The sequence below is a fragment of the Oryctolagus cuniculus genome, chromosome 18, assembly GCF_051225735.1.
Source record: "Oryctolagus cuniculus isolate XC-2025 breed Fujian yellow rabbit chromosome 18, ASM5122573v1, whole genome shotgun sequence".
Classification (NCBI taxonomy): Eukaryota; Metazoa; Chordata; class Mammalia; order Lagomorpha; family Leporidae; genus Oryctolagus; species Oryctolagus cuniculus.
In genome coordinates, this window is record NC_142884.1 from 13,824,342 (window position 1) to 13,840,595 (window position 16,254).

Genomic DNA, 16,254 nt, shown 5'->3' on the forward strand with positions numbered 1-16,254 from the left:
GGTCCAAGCCCCCAGACCCTCCTCTCTCAGACCCAGGGGTCCAGGCCCCCAGCCCCTCCTCCCTGAGACCCAGGGGTCCAGGCCCCCAGCCCCTCCTCCCTCAGACCCAGGGTCCAGGCCCCCAGCCCCTCCTCCCTCAGACCCAGGGTCCAGGCCCGCCCCTCCTCCTCCAGACCCGGGGGTCCAGGCCCCCAGACCCTCCCGCTCAGAGACCCAGGGTCCAGGCCCCAGCCCCTCCTCCCTCAGACCCAGGGTCCAGGCCCCCAGCCCTCTTCCCTCAGTCCCAGGGTCCAGGCCACCAGCCCCTCCTCCCTCAGACTCAGGGCTCCAGGCCCCCAGCCCTCCTCCCTCACACCCAGGGTCCAGGCCCCAGCCCCTCCTCCCTCAGACCCAGGGCTCCAGGCCCCAGCCCCTCCTCCCTCACACTCAGGGTCCAGGCCCCCAGCCCTCCTCCCTCAGACCCAGGGTCCAGGCCCCCAGCCCCTCCTCCCTCAGACCCAGGGTCCAGGCCCCCAGCCCCTCCTCCCTCAGACCCAGTGCTCCAGGCCCCCAGCCCTCCTCCCTCACACCCAGGGCTCCAGGCCCCCAGCCCTCCTCCCTCAGACGCCTCGCTGACTTCTTCCCTCTAGACGAGAGCCCCGGTGCCGGGATCGCGCGGGTCTCGGGCACAGGCGGAGCAGGAGTCACTGCCGGGGGCCCCAGGCCGGCGGTCGGCCCCCTCCTACACTCGCTCCCAGGGGGCTCTGACGCCGCCCCGGGAACTTGCTCGGCGACTCCGTGCGCGGCCTCGCGGGCCTGGGCCAGGTCGGCCCCGCGCCCCTCCCGCCGCTGACGGCTTCATCAGGTGTCCGCGCGGGCGAGGCCGGGCGGGCCGGGGGCCGCGGGCGGAGGGGCGGGGGTTCCGGGGCCGATAAATCTTCATCAGGCGGCGGCGGGGGGGCCATTAGGCGCTAATGGGAAGATGGAGGGGCCTGTCGGCCGCGCGGGCCGGGCCTCATTTGTCCTGCTTCCCGCTCCATTGGCCGCCGCCCCCGCCCCTCCCCCGCCGCCGCCGCCGCCGCCGCGCGCCCCGTTTCCGCTGCAGCCTTCGGAGGGGTGCGGGGGAGAAGCCCCGGGGAGAGCGGGGGTCGGGGCGCAGGGGCGGGGCGGGGCGGGGCGGCGCGGGCGCCCCGGCGAGAACGCGGGCAGCGCGCGGCGAGGGGCGCCCGGCAGGGGCGCGGCGGGGGCGCGGGGCTGCGTGGCCGAGGGGTCGGCGCCCGGCCCGCCTGCGGGGCGCGGACCGCGCGCGGCGTCCCCCGAGACCGAGGCGCGGCCCCCGCCTGCCGCCGCCGCCGCTGCCCGCGCCCGGACTCGCGCCCCCCGCGCGTCCACTCTGATTTCTCGGCCCATTTTTCTTCCTCTGCTGTCACTCGGCGCTCGCCCTCCCGCCGCCCGCTGCCCCGCCGCGCTCTGCTTCCCGCGGGAGCCCCGCGCCGCCCGCCGCGGCGCCCCCACCCGGACCACGTGTGACAGGCCGTGACCCCCCGAGCCAGCCACCCCCCAGATGTCGGAAGACCCTCGGGAGAGATCCAGCCCTGGCGGGAAGCGCTGACGCCGGGACTCCCAGGTCCTGGTGTCAGCTCTCCCGGCAAGGAGCCGTCTAGACACCCCCAACCAGGCCTGTGGACCCCCTTCTTCCCTCAGAAGCCCCCACACCCCCTAGGATCTGACGTAACCCTCCAGCTGGGCCGCCCCGGGCCACAGGAACACCTGTGCAAGCTCAGAGGTGCCAAGCATGGTACCCCCAGCCCAGCTCCAGACACCCTTAAATCAGGATGCTGGGCCCAGGGGCTGTGCACCCCCACACAAGGCCCCCAGTTTGTGAAGTTGGCACCTGCCGTAGGCTTCCCTCACTGCACCCCAGGATGGACCCCCACCTCCTGGACACCCCACGCACCATGTGTGCCCTTCAAACACACGTCAGCGTACCTTCAGTCACTGCCCCTCGCACGGGTTAGGAGCCCCTCTGTAAGCCCCCCACAGACTCGGGTGTCACCCCCAAAGGCAGGATCTCAAACCTCACTTCTGGTCCCCAGACACCGGACACCGCACGTTAACCTTAACCGTGGTGCAGTGGGTTAAGCTGCCGCCAGGGACGCCCGCATCCCGTGTGAGCTGGGGTCTGGCTGCTCCACTTCCCCCTGCAGCTGCCTGTGAATGTGCCAGGAGGCGTTCACAAGTACTTGGGTCCCTGCCGCCACACAGGAGACCCGGATGTGGCTGCACATTGCCAGGGGAGTGAACCAGTGGATGGAGGCTCTCTCTCTCTCTCTCACTCTGCCTTTCAAATAAACAAATCCTTAAAAAAGAACCCCATAGGGGGCCGGCGCCAGGGCTCACTTGGTTAATCCTCCACCTGCGGCGCCAGCATCCCATATGGGCGCCGGGTTCTAGTCCTGGCTGCTCCTCTTCCAGTCCAGCTCTCTGCTGTGGCCCAGGAGGGCAGTGGAGGATGGCCCAGGTGCTTGGGCCCTGCACCCGCATGGGAGACTGGGAGGAAGCACCTGGCTCCTGGCTTCGGATCAGCGCAGTACGCTGGCTGTGGTGGCTATTTGGGGGGTGAACCAATGGAAGGAAGACCTCTCTCTCTCTCTCTCTCTCTCTCTCTCTCTCTGTGTCTATAACTCTACCTGTCAAAAAAAAAAAAAAAAAAAAAAAAAAAGGGCCCCATAGCTTGTTAGCCCTAGCGGTGGGCAAGTCGGGGACCCCGGAGCTCACCCTGAAGAACAGTGCTCTAGAGCGCTGCCTCGACACCCCGACGGCAGTTGAATGGTGGCTCCCAAAAGATAAGCCCCCCCCCACCCCACAGCCTGCTCACGTGGCCTTTCTGGGAAAGGGGTCTTTGCGACACAGTGATGTGAGATCCTGGATTCCCTCAGTGGGCCTGAAACCCCCTGCTGAGTGTCCTGGTAACAGGGGGCCAGGCGGGGCTAGAAGAGGCCAGGAGCCCCCCACCCCCAAGCCTCCCCTGCCCACATGGGGGTCTTGGACTTCAGGATCCAGAACCACGTGAGCAAATTTTGCCATGGAGGTCCTTTCAGGGGGCTAACGCCAACCTCCCCAGCCAAGCCTCTGTGCACCCCAAAACTAGGGATACGGACCCCCCAGCCAGGTGCCCCTAAGTGGCCCTTGGTCTCCAGGGTGGGGTTCTGAGTCTCTGCCACATCACCCACTGTGTGGCATTAGGGTCCCCCATCCAGGGTAGTCAGTGGTCCCCAGTCTTCTTTGGCACCAGGCATAGACGTGGGTTCCCAGTCCCTGTCCCCAGTGAGTGAGCATCGAGACCCCACCCACACCCAGTCCACAGTCAGCTGTGTCCTCTTGGCTGCCACAGCCTCGAATGACTGGGAATGAGGCAGTGGACGCCGCTCCCCCCCCCACACCCCGAAAGGCAAAGCAATAGAAACAGAGATCTTCCATTTGCTGGTTCACTCCCCAAATGCCTGCAACAGCCAGGGCTGGGCCAGGCCAAAGCCAGGAGCCGGGGGCTCCGTCCTGGTCTCCCACTCAGGTGGCAGGGCCGAGTACTGGGCCATCACCTGCTGCCTCCCGGGGAGCACAGTAGCAGGGAGCTTGAATCAGGAGTGGAGCGGGACTCGAGCCCAGGCACTGGGTCTAGGATGCTGGTGTCCCAAGTGGCAACGCAGCTGTGAGATGCCTCAAAAGAGGGTAGCTGGGCCCCCTGCCTCAGCACCCCTAGAGTAAAGCAAGCCTTGGGCCCCCTCATTGCTAAGCTCTGCATTCTTCACCTGGCCCTGAGCTGAGTGCAGCCCTGAACTAGGTGTCAAGACCCCCACGTGGCACCGGCGCTGTGGCGGCATCCCATGTGGGCGCCGGTTCAAGTCCTGGCTGCCCCAGAGCAGCCCAGCCTTCTGTACCTCTAAAACAGTTTGAGGCTCAGTGAGCACCAATTATGTATATATAAATGTCAGAGTCTCCCCCAAACTGGACATCTGGTCACCCCCTGGCAAACTCAGGTTCTTACGCACAACAATGACAGCTCCCGGCAGCACAGTGGACCCAGCTTAGCCTGGGACCCACACAGGTGGTCACCACCAACCTCGATGTCTGGGCCCCAGCTGTCACCCCAAGCTGGCGTGTGCGCCCCGAGTCGGTCTTCCCAGCCTCGGCATCTGGGCAGCCCCACGAGGAGCTGGGAGGCAAGCCTCGGCTACTCCAGATCAAGCCTCTGGAAATCTGAGCCCCAAAGCCAACCAAACCAGGACCCTGGGCAGCCCCCTACCATCTGCAGGGCCCCCCATTTCACCTCCAAGGCAGAACACAGGCCCACAGCCTCCTTTTTCCCTAAATTAATCTTCAGGGCGCCACAGGCAGTAAAGCCACAGTGGGTTGGCACCCTCAAAATGGGCACTTGAACTTGTCCCTCACACACTGGGCAGGTAGCCCCTGGTCTCTTGTACCCCCAAACCAGGGCTGGGGTGCCCAAGGGCCCTGAAATCAATACAAGGGCTACCAAATGTGGCCAGCCCTGAACCCCAAAGCCAAGCACCCTGATCTTGACATCTGAACCTCCAAGGTCACTGGGCCCAGACTTGGCAGGTGCAGCCTTGGGGTCTGGCCGTCCTCGTTAACCCAGCATGGGCAGTGCTGCAGACATCGGGAGTGGCTTCCTGCAGCCTCCGCTCCCCAGCACCCAGAGGTACCCCACATTAAGCCCAGCAGCCAACCTCTCCAGGTGAGCCCGGGTCCCCAGTCGTAATCACCACCAACAGTGCACGTCCCCCACCCTAACCACTCACCCCTAAATGAGGCTGTGGCCCTGCCGGACCCTGTTAAGTCCCTTGAGGGCAGCGGGGTGCCCCAGCCTCAGAGACCCTACTAAGCTAGGCCTTGGGCCACATCCTCAGTTGTCCCCAAATGGAGTGTCAGTGTCACCGCCACACTTGGGCGTGGAGATGCCCCAGCCGCGGACGTGTTGACCCTTTCCCATCCCAGACCTGTACCCCCGCCCGCACCTGCAAGGGCATCCTGGGCCTGGGGTCCTGCCCCTATGCCCCCCAGTCCCAAAGTCCCAGATACCCAGCTTCAGCAGCCCCCAAATGAGGCTCCACAGCCCTGGCCGTCCTCCCCCAGAGCTCGGGGACCCCACGTCTGGGGCAGGCAGCACTCAGAGGTCAGCACCCTCAGACTCAGCCAAATTAGCAGGCCCCGCACCCTGGGCCCTGCACCCCAAACAGGAGCACTGGCACGGCCGCTCCCACCACCCCAGACAAGAAAGGGGACTTGGCTCATCGCTCCAGCCACACCCCTGCCCCGCCAGCCTCTGTCCCTCAACCCAGACACCTGCCCCCTCCCACGGCCACACACGGCACAGGCAGACTCCTGGACTCACTCTGCAGGCTGGACCCTGGGACCCAGATCCCTGTCATGTGAGACCAGTCCCCCAGAGCCCCCGTCACGTCACCCAAGTCAGAGCACCAGGCCGCCAGCGTGAGTCCTGTCTGGTCTCCCCAGTGCCACATGTGCCACTTCACTGGATCCCCAGTTGTGACTCCCAAACCAGACAGCTGAGCCCCTGGTCTGTCACCCCAAGCCTACCCCAGACCCCAGGCTCCGACCCACCCCATCATCCACAGGCTGTAAGCACACCCCACATCTATGCCTTCAGACCCTGACCTGTGAGAGCCACACCACAAACAGGCCACAGGGACCCCAGGCCAACCCCACAGCATTTTTTTTTTAATTTTTTTATTTTTGACAGGCAGAGTGGACAGTGAGAGAGAGAGACAGAGAGAAAGGTCTTCCTTTGCCGTTGGTTCACCCTCCAATGGCCGCCGCTGCAGCCGGCGCACCGCACTGATCCGATGGCAGGAGCCAGGATCCAGGTGCTTTTCCTGGTCTCCCATGGGGTGCAGGGCCCAAGCACCTGGGCCATCCTCCACTGCACTCCCTGGCCATAGCAGAGAGCTGGCCTGGAAGAGGGGCAACCGGGACAGAATCCGGCGCCCCGACCGGGACTAGAACCTGGTGTGCCGGCGCCGCAAGGTGGAGGATTAGCTTATTGAGCCACGGCGCCGGCCCATCCCACAGCATTTTTTTAAAGATTTATTTTTTATTTATTTGAAAGGTAGAGTTACAGAGAGAGGGAAGAGACAGAGAGAGGTCTTCCATCCGCTGGTTCACTCCCCAAGTGGCTGCAACGGCTGGGGCTGGGTCAAGCTGAAGCCAGGAGCCAGGAGCTTCATCCAGGTCTCCCACATGGGCGCAGGGGCCCAAGCACTTGAGCCATCTTCCACTGCTTTCCCAGGCCACAGCAGAGAGCTGGATCGGAAGTGGATCAGCTGGACTCGAACCAGCGCCCATATGGGATGCCAGCACTGCAGGTGGCGGTTTTACCTGCTATGCACCCACTCCCAGACTTTGCACCCTGAGCCACTGTTCACACAAACTGGCCCCAGACCCGGGATCAGACAGTCTCCGTGCCCTGGAATTGGGGCACTGTGTCTGCGTCTGTGGCCCCAAAGCAGAGCCTCTGCCCCTGATAATCCAGCTAGACAACGGGACCCCAATCACTGTCACACATGGTGACACCCCCACCAGAAAATAGGACCCAAAGTGTCTGTCACCCCCAGACAGGCAACCAGACCCCAATCTGTGGCCAGCAATCGGCCAGCCGAGCACTGTCCCCGGCCCAGACCTGCACTGGCGTCAGTCATTTCTCTCTGGTGATTGCAACGTACTTCCTAGAACTTCTTGTCATGGGAGTAGAGGGTGACAGCGCACAGCACATGCAGCCATGTAGCTGCAGGAGTAGCTGCAGGAGTAGCTGTGGGAATAGCTGTGGGAGTAGCTGCGGGAGTAGCTGCGGGAGTAGCTTGGGAGTAGCTGTGGGAATAGCTGTGGGAGTAGCTGTGGGAGTAGCTGCGGGAGTAGCTTGGGAGTAGCTGCGGGAGTAGCTGTGGGAGTAGCTGTGGGAGTAGCTGTGGGAGTAGCTGCGGGAGTAGCTGCGGGAGTAGCTTGGGAGTAGCTGCGGGAGTAGCTGTGGGAGTAGCTGTGGGAGTAGCTGCAGGAATAGAGCAGGAGTAGCTGCAGGAGTAGCTGTGGGAGTAGCTGTGGGAGTAGCTGCAGGAATAGAGCAGGAGTAGCTGCGGGAGTAGCTGCGGGAGTAGCTGCGGGAGTAGCTTGGGAGTAGCTGCAGGAATAGAGCAGGAGTAGCTGCGGGAGTAGCTGCGGGAGTAGCTGCAGGAGTAGCTGCGGGAGTAGCTGTGGGAGTAGCTGTGGGAGTAGCTGCAGGAATAGAGCAGGAGTAGCTGCGGGAGTAGCTGCGGGAGTAGCTGCAGGAGTAGCTGTAGGAGTACCTGTGGGAGTAGCTGCAGGAGTAGCTGTGGGAGTAGCTGCGGGAGTAGCTTGGGAGTAGCTGCAGGAATAGAGCGGGAGTAGCTGCAGCTGCTTTCTTGTCGATTACAGAACAAGGGGTGAGCCTGCCCTTCGCCAAAACCGCAGCCAAAGCTGCTCAGGACGCTGGCCGAGGAGGGAGCCGCAGGGACCAGAGGGTCGGGGGTGTCAGGGCTCGCCGCGCAGCGTCCGGGGTGCGGGCCGCCCAGCGCTCTCCCTCTCCGGAGCGAGGAGGGAGCCCGTCATCCTTGCCAGGCAGCTGGATCCCTCCCGTTGGATTTCTGACTCCTCGTGCTGCCGGGTGTAGACAGAACGCAGGCGGAGACACCACGCAGAGCGACTGGGGACACAGCTCGCCGTGCCAAGGCCACACACTGCAGCCGGTCATGGGTGGCACCCGAGTCCCCTCCACATTCAGGCGGCCAGCAGCCTCCGGATGCCGTCTCTACCAGCTGTCGCATGGCCTGGGGTGCCAGTGCCTGTCCAATAACCCACGCCACCACACCCCATCCCTGTGACCCAGAATATATGCAGGGACCCTGTGTCTGTCCCCCACTACACCCTGGGACCCCATCTCTACCCCCAGTCCCCATCACCCTGGGACCCCATCTCTGTCCCCCACTACACCCTGGGACCCCATTTCTGTCCCCAGTCCATGTCCCCCTACTATACCCTGGGACCCCATTTCTGTCCCCAGTCCCTGTCTGCCCACTCTACCCTTGGGCCCTGCCTCTGTCCTCCAGTACACCCTGGTACCCCTCTCTGTCCCCCTACACTCTAGAACCCCATCTCTGTCCCCAGTCCCCGTCCCTCCACTACACCCAGGAACCCCATCTCTGTCCTCACCCCCCACCCCCTGGCACCCTGGAAGCCCATCTCTGTCCCCCAGAACCAGACGGAGACTCCCAGACTCAGCCACCCCACACAAGAGGACTGTGCCTCTAGGTTGTCACTCCACAGGGAACAGCTGGCACAGACTGTCACCTTAAACTGGAGGCCGGGCCCCCAGCCCCTGGAACATCCCCCTCATTAACCAGGGTCCCTGCTACTCCCAGAACACATCAGCCGACTGCCCGTGGCTGTCACCTCCCACTGCCCAAACTGGACTGGGACCCCGGAGCTCTGTCACTGCAGACCACACAACCTCCTAGTGTCGGCCACCCAGACCCAGCCTGCTGGTCCTGCCACCCAGCCTCCTGGTCCTGTCACCCCAGGCTCCTGGTCCTGTCACCCCAGCCTCCTGGTCCTGCCACCCCAGCCTCCTGGTCCTGCCACCCAGCCTCCTGGTCCTGTCACCCAGCCTCCTGGTCCTGTCACCCAGCCTCCTGATTCTGCCACCCCAGCCTCCTGGTCCTGTCACCCATCCTCCTGGTCCTGTCACCCATCCTCCTGGTCCTGTCACCCCAGGCTCCTGGTCCTGTCACCCATCCTCCTGGTCCTGTCACCCATCCTCCTGGTCCTGTCACCCCAGCCTCCTGGTCCTGTCACCCATCCTCCTGGTCCTGTCACCCCAGCCTCCTGGTCCTGTCACCCATCCTCCTGGTCCTGTCACCCATCCTCCTGGTCCTGTCACCCAGCCTCCTGGTCCTGTCACCCCAGGCTCCTGGTCCTGTCACCCATCCTCCTGGTCCTGTCACCCCAGGCTCCTGGTCCTGTCACCCAGCCTCCTGGTCCTGTCACCCAGCCTCCTGGTCCTGCCACCCCAGCCTCCTGGTCCTGTCACCCATCCTCCTGGTCCTGTCACCCATCCTCCTGGTCCTGTCACCCCAGGCTCCTGGTCCTGTCACCCATCCTCCTGGTCCTGTCACCCATCCTCCTGGTCCTGTCACCCCAGCCTCCTGGTCCTGTCACCCATCCTCCTGGTCCTGTCACCCCAGCCTCCTGGTCCTGTCACCCAGCCTCCTGGTCCTGTCACCCAGCCTCCTGATCCTGCCACCCAGGCTCCTGGTCCTGCCACCCCAGCCTCCTGGTGCTGTCACTCAGCCTCCTGGTCCTGTCACCCAGCCTCCTGGTCCTGCCACCCCAGCCTCCTGGTCCTGTCACCCAGCCTCCTGGTCCTGTCACCCAGCCTCCTGGTCCTGTCACCCAGGCTCCTGGTGCTGTCACTCAGCCTCCTGGTCCTGTCACCCCAGCCTCCTGGTCCTGTCACCCATCCTCCTGGTCCTGTCACCCCAGCCTCCTGGTGCCACCCCAGGCTCCAGCCCACAACACTAGAAACCTGAGGGGCTGGCATTTGGCGCCACGCACCATGGTGGGGACACCAGTGTCCCATCCCTGAGGATGTGGGTTCAAGTCCCCACTCCGCTTCCTATTCCGGTTCCCCACTAATGCTCCCTGGGAGGCAGCAGCCACAGCCCAAGTGTGTGGGTCCCTGCCGGCCACAGGCGAGACCCAGATGGCTCCTGGCTTCAGCCTGGCCCTGTCCTGGTCATCGTGGGCATCTGGGGAGTGAACCAGTGGATGGGAGAGCCGTCTCTCGGCCTCTGCCTCTCTGCTTTCAAATACAAACACAGAAGGAAGAGGACAGAGCCACTGGTCTCTGGGCCACCCGATCTGGACACGACGCCCACACTGGACAGGGGGACCTTAGCCCCTTTCCACACCAAGACAGACACGGTCCCTGAAACGCCAGTAATGACCGCCTCCTGCACCCCCCGGTCAGCAGCACCCCGAAGTACACTTCCGGCCTCCGGCCCCGTCACCCGACAAGGCAGCAAGACTCGAGATGGCTGAGGTCTCGGATGGGCCAGCTGGTCACCCAGGGCCTCTCTCACCCCAGACCAAAGCCCAGGTCCTGCGTCGTATCCCAAACGAGGCCGCCAGACCATGGGACCTGTCCTGCGGTCCTGGGCACCCCAGGGGACACGCCCAGGCCTCGGCTTCTGCCATTCATTGAACCCTCAGTCTGGCACCCCAACTCTTCTTTTTTTTTTTTTTTTTGACAGGCAGAGTGGACAGTGAGAGAGACAGAGAGAAAGGTCTTCCTTTGCCGTTGGTTCACCCTCCAATGGCTGCCGCGGCCGGGCACTGCGGCCGGTGCACCGCGCTGATCTGATGTCAGGAGCCAGGTACTTATCCTGGTCTCCCATGGGGTGCAGGGCCCAAGCACTTGGGCCATCCTCCACTGCACTCCCGGGCCACAGCAGAGAGCTGGCCTGGAAGAGGGGCAACTGGGACAGAATCCGGCGCCCTGACCGGGACTAGAACCCGGTGTGCCGGCGCCACAAGGCGGAGGATTAGCCTAGTGAGCCACGGCGCCGGCTGATACCCCAAATCTTAAAGTGTCTCTACCCAGCTGTCACCCAAGGCAGGCAGGACCCCGTTTCTACCACCCCAGGAGGCTCCAGGACCCAGACTTGGTCACTCCAAACTAGACCATTCACCCCAGAACTGACCTCAGAATCGGGGCCCCCAGCACCCCAACCTACACAAGGCTCAAGCCTGACACCACAAACTCCAGTCATGCCGCTTCCAACAAGGGCCCCTAAGCTGCCCGTTTATTTTTTAAGGTTTGTTTATTTATTTATTAAAGATTTATTTATTTTATTTGAAAGGCTGAGTCACAGAGAAGCAGAGGCCGAGAGAGAGAGAGAGAGAGAGAGAGAGAGAGAGAGAGAGAGAGAGAGGAGGTCTTCCATCTGCTAGTTCACTCCCCAAATGGCTGCAACGGCTGGGGCTGGGTCAAGCTGAAGCCAGGAGCCAGGAGCTTCTTCCTGGTCTCCCATGGGGTGCAGGGGCCCAAGCACTTGGACCATCCTCCACTGCTTTCCCAGGCCATCAGCGGGGAGCTGGACTGGAAGAGGACTAGAACCCGGCGCCCATATGGGATGCCAGCGCCATAGGCGGAGGATTAACCTAGTGAGCCACGGCGCGGGCCCCCTATTTATTTATTAATAAATAATAAAGATACAACAAATAAAAACAGACAGGACGCCTCTGCTACCCCAGCATCAGGATGGGGGCCCTGCCCCCCCCCCCCGCCCCGCCCCGCTCGGCCCCGTCTCCCAGCAGGAGCCCCACCCGCTCCCTCTCAGGAGTCTGGAGGAAGCACTCGTCCGCCCTCTGGCGGCAGCCGCTGGAATCGCGCCCCCGCTGGGTGCCGACCCAGGCCCCCTGGTCTTCCCTGGTCGGGGCCTGACTCCCTCTCGCTCAGCCGCAGGCAGATCAGCGCCCAGCTCCGTCCTTCCCCGTGGCTCATCATCCTCACTGGTCTCGCGGCCCATCCCCCACACGACCCCGGGGGATCGAATGCTCACCACTGACCCTGTCCCTGTGCCAGCTCGAAGGCCTGTCCTGGTTGTATGTTATCTTCAGCCCAGCTCTGGGCCTCCCCAGCTTGACCTCGGGGGCCCTGTCCCCTCACTCCCTTCACCCCAGATCTGACCCGAGGGCCCCCGCAGCTGCAGTTCCCATCCAGAAGGCTGGGCACTCCAGGCCCCGACCGCACACGTGTGGAGGGAACGGGGACCAGGCGAGCTTTGGTGGTGGCAGGAGTTGGAGCCGCTGGGCGCCAAGCCCCGGTGGCCCTTGTGGTCCCTGCCTAGGCAGTCCCACCCCAGCTCTTCCAGGGTTGGCTCTGCCCCTCTCAGGGCGCAGAGCGAGGTCACTTCCCCCAAGAGCCCCCCAGGACCCTTCCCCAGACGCGGCAGTGGCCGGGGGTCCACCTGGGCAGTGGTCTCCCACACTCGTCACTGCTCCCGCCCGGCGGTCTTCGCGGTGCGGCCAGAGGGGAATCGCATGTCCGTGGTCGCGCACCCACCCCTGCTCGGCTCCTCTGCCCAGAGCCCGCCTCCCCCAGCGCCCGCAGCTCCCTCACGGCTCAGGTCTGCCTGCCGTGCCCCACGGGGAGGCCTCCTCTGGCCTTCTGCTTCCTTTTTATAAGCTAGATCGAGCGAGCTTCCATCACTCCCCAGACGGCCACATGGAACAGCTGAGCCAGGCCGTAGCCAGGAGCTGGGAACTCCATCCGGGTCTCCCACGCGGGTGCAGGGGCCCAGCACTCGGGCCGCCCTCTGCTGCTTTCCCAGGCCATCAGCAGGGAGCGGGTCGGAGACAGCAGCCGGGGCTCGAATGGCACTCACAGGATGCTGGCGTCGCCAGCAGCGGCCTCATCACTGCGGCACAACGCCCCGGCCACCCTCCATCACCAGCCACTCACTCCAGAGCTCTCTCTGGGCAGCAGCGTGGACACAGCGGGGGTGGCCAGGTGTCCTGACACGCGCTTGCTCGCACAGCCAGCTCCTGGCTGGCCCTGGGGGCTCGGGGGAGGCCGTGCGCGTCCACGCTCATGGGGAGTCTGCAGCCCCGGCACCTGCTGCGGACGGGGGGCTGGGCGGGCCCGCGTGACCCCTGGTCCAGGCTGTACTGCTTGTGTCGTATCCTCTCGTGTCCGGAATCCTAGCTGGGGACAGCCATGTGCGGCCACGTGCCACGTCCCCACTCGTCCTGGTGAGACCCTCAGCGTCCCCTCCCTTCCTGAGCGCTGCCCGACTCCTTGCAGTGTCCACGTGTGTGCTCCTGTCACCACCGCCTCCATCTTGGTCTCCATCACCGCCCGGAGGGGGGCCACGTGCCAGTGACGTCACAGGAGGCCCCAGGGGCCACGTGTCTGTGACGTCACAGGAGACTGGGGGGGCCGCGTGCCAGTGACGTCACAGGAGACCCCGGGGGTACATGCCTGTGACATCACAGGAGACCCTGTGCTGAGTGACGTCACAGGAGACCGGGGGGCCGCGTGCCAGTGACGTCACAGGAGACCGGGGGGCCGCGTACCAGTGACGTCACAGGAGACCCTGCGGCTGTGTGCTGAGTGACGTCACAGGAGACCTGGGGGGCTGCGTGCCAGTGACGTCACAGGAGACCCGGGGGGCCACGTGCCATGACGTTACAGGAGACCCTGGGGGCCGTGTGCCAGTGACGTCACAGGAGACCCCGGGGGTACATGCCTGTGACATCACAGGAGACCCTGGGGGCCCTGTGCTGAGTGACGTCACAGGAGACTGGGGGGCCCCATGCCAGTGACGTCACAGGAGACCCGGGGGACCGTGTGCCAGTGATGTCACAGGAGACCCTGGGGCCGTGTGCCAGTGACATCACAGGAGACCCGGGGGGCCGCGTGCCAGTGACATCACAGGAGACCCTGGGGGCCGCGTGCCAAGTGATGTCACAGGAGACCCGGGGGCCCTGTGCTGAGTGACGTCACAGGAGACCTGGGGGCCGCGTGCTGTGTGACAGCGTCACAGCTTTATTTCAGGAAGCCACCCCCGACATGGGGCACGTGCTGGCGGTGGGCAGTGGGCAAGGGTGGGCGCCCGGCTGGGGGCCTCGCTGACGCCTCACACGGGCTCCAGGGGCTCCATGTGCAGCTCCTCCGCGTCCACAGCCTCCACCTTGTGGAAGGCGGCGTGGGAGCCGATGACCACCAGGGTGGCCCCTGAGGGAAACGGGCGGCTCAGGGCGGGTCCCCTGGCCCGGCCCCGCCGCCACCCCGCCACCCCGGCCCGGCACTCACCCAGCACCCAGAAGACAGCGGAGCCGGCCCCAGCCAGCCAGAAGAAGGGGAAGGAGACGCCTCCGGCCAGGGCGTACTGATGGGCTGGGCTCACCTCACGGCCTGCGGGCAGACGGCATGGGCAGCTGCCTCCACCCGGCCCCCCAAAGCGGCCCCTGCCCCCTGCCCGGCCCCCAGCGTCCCCACCGCCTCCCTCAGCTCCCAGCTCAGCTTCCAACGGCGAGTCTCAGCCGGTGGAGGACACAAATGGACAGAACCTCACACGGCCGAGACGCCACCTGCAGCCTGGCGAGGCCAGGGTGTGGCTGGGCTTCCTCAGGGACCCCTCCCCGCTCTGCCAACCCCAGCCCCCCTGCCCTTGGCTCCCTGATCCCGACCACCCCCTGGCTGCCCCCCAACCTGCCAGTTCTGCTCGGTAGCAGGAGGCACGGCCTGGACTCCCCTCCCCAAGCAGCCCCAAGACCTCCCCGGTCCCACCCCGGGGCGCAGACAGGTGGGGAGGGCCAGGCCGGTGCAAGGGCGCCACCTGGTGTCCCGTGTGGGGACGTGCAGCGATGCTTCCCGCAGAGGCGGGGAGGGCGCGGCGGCTGGGGCAGGGCTGGGGCTTAGCCAGGGGGTGAGCGAGGGCGACGCGGGGGCTGAGGCTGGGACACCAGCTGTGTCAGGCCTGCGGGAATCCCGAGAGCCAGGCTCGGGTGAGGCCCCAGGGACGGGGACTTGGGGGCCGAGGTCTGCGAGCCGAGAGGCCAGGAGGTGACTTCTCACCGAAGAGCACGAGCTTGGACTGCAACGTGCGCAGATACAGGATGTAGCAGGCGCCGAAGAAGACGGCCAGGGCCACCAGCAGCATGGGCGACGTCACCCTGGAGGAGGAGGGCAGGGAGGCGGAGGTCAGGAGGTCAGGGCCCGGGCCCGGCCGCAGCGGGCGGAGGCCAGGGCGCCCTGGGCGTGGGGCGGGCCGGCTCACACGCAGTACAGGATGAGGCCCAGGAACACGAACACGTAGTTGCTCTGGTAGTACTCCACATTGCGGACCAGGCGCTGGCACAGCTCGCCCAGGTTGCGGGGCCGCGAGAAACGCCGCTGGTCCACGAAGGCGCCCCACGGCCGGATGGTCGCCCGGCGCCGCTCCAGCCACTCGCGGCCGGCGCCGGACGGAATGAGCTTCGGCAGCAGGGTCCTGGAGGGCGGGGGGGGGGGGCAGCGGTGAGCCGGGACCCCCGACCCCTCCCAGACACCAGCGGAGGGGGGAGGGGAGGGCCGGCGCCTGGGCCCTGGGGCGGGCCGGGGCGGGGCAGGGAGGGGCTTCCCCTGGATCCCGGGGGAGGAAGGGGCCGGGGGACCGGACTCGCGTCCTAGAAAGACGTTTCGGTGTCCGGGGGCCAGGACCCCCGCGACTCGAGGGGAGAGGAGGCCGGGGCCGGCACCCCCGGGTTACAGCGGGCTCGCTCACGTGGCGCTCAGCCCTTCGGCCTCGGCCTCCTTCTGCTGGTCCTTCGGGGCCGCCATGTCTACGTTGTGAAGGGCAGAACCGCTGTAACTGGCCCCGGGCCCTGCAGACCCCTCGGGCCCCGCCGGTGCCAGGCCTCACCCAGCGGCGCGGACGTGGCTCCGCGTCGGCGCCGCTGGGGGAGGAGCTCTGCTCCCCGAGCATTGTGGGAGTTGTAGTCCCGACGGGCGACTGGGCGCCATGACGGCAGTCTGGCTCGCAGGGCATTGTGGGAGTTGTGGTCTCTCTGGGCATTGTGGGAGTTGTAGTTTCAGGAGTGGGAGGTGGGGAGTTAAGTGTTGTGTATTCTCCCTCGGAGGGTCCAGTGGGGACCGTGCGGGGCTGTCGTCCTGACTCTAGAAGGCATAAAAATGTACCCTGGCGGGCTTGATTAAACACTGAATCCTAGGCCTCGGGCCCAAATGTTCCGACTCAGCCAGTCTGGACTGCAGGCCATGAAATCCGCCTTTGTATCAAGTCCCCCGCGGGCCGCATACCGAGCCCCAGGGTTGCAGGGAATTTGTGGGCGTCCGTTCCGTCCTCGAGAGGTGGGGAGCGGGCCCCTCCCAGGGATCCCGGGGTGAGTAGGGTAACACTCGCGACAGCCACGAGGGGTTGAGGAGAGGGTTGAGAATTTTACTTTATGTTTTACATTTATTTCAGAGAGAGACACACACACACAACTCCCATCCACTCAACCCAGGTCTCCCACACGGGACCCAGGAGCCCGATCATCTCCCAGGGCCCCAGAACCCGAACCAGACCCAGTCACTCCGAGGTGGGACACAGGTGCCTTAACCACTAGGCTAATGGCCCTCTCCCCTAAGAGAACTTGTTGTTCTTGTTGCTATTTAGTATT

The 16,254-nt window shown here is 65.0% G+C and overlaps 1 protein-coding gene across 1 annotated transcript; it reads right to left on the bottom strand.

Annotated features, from left to right (window-relative positions):
* Positions 1-13,609: 13,609 nt before the first annotated feature.
* RABAC1 (Rab acceptor 1) lies at positions 13,610-15,511 on the bottom strand. The gene is made up of 5 exons (XM_002724061.6): positions 15,360-15,511; positions 14,874-15,086; positions 14,672-14,769; positions 13,907-14,008; positions 13,610-13,828 (listed from the first exon to the last, which is right to left on the bottom strand). The coding sequence occupies exons 1-5, from the start codon at positions 15,413-15,415 to the stop codon at positions 13,731-13,733; spliced, it is 567 nt and encodes a 188-aa protein (XP_002724107.1). The 5' UTR covers positions 15,416-15,511; the 3' UTR covers positions 13,610-13,730.
* Positions 15,512-16,254: the final 743 nt, after the last annotated feature.

Bases quoted from the DNA above. Each gene is read 5' to 3' on its own strand.
- RABAC1 (XM_002724061.6), bottom strand. From the start codon at position 15,415: ATGGCGGCCCCGAAGGACCAGCAGAAGGAGGCCGAGGCCGAAGGGCTG. The intron at 15,087-15,359 runs GTGAGCGAGCCC...CCCGCCCTCCAG, and splicing joins GCCGAAGGGCTGAGCGCCAC to GACCCTGCTGCCGAAGCTCA. The intron at 14,770-14,873 runs GTGAGCCGGCCC...CTCCTCCTCCAG, and splicing joins GGCCTCATCCTGTACTGCGT to GGTGACGTCGCCCATGCTGC.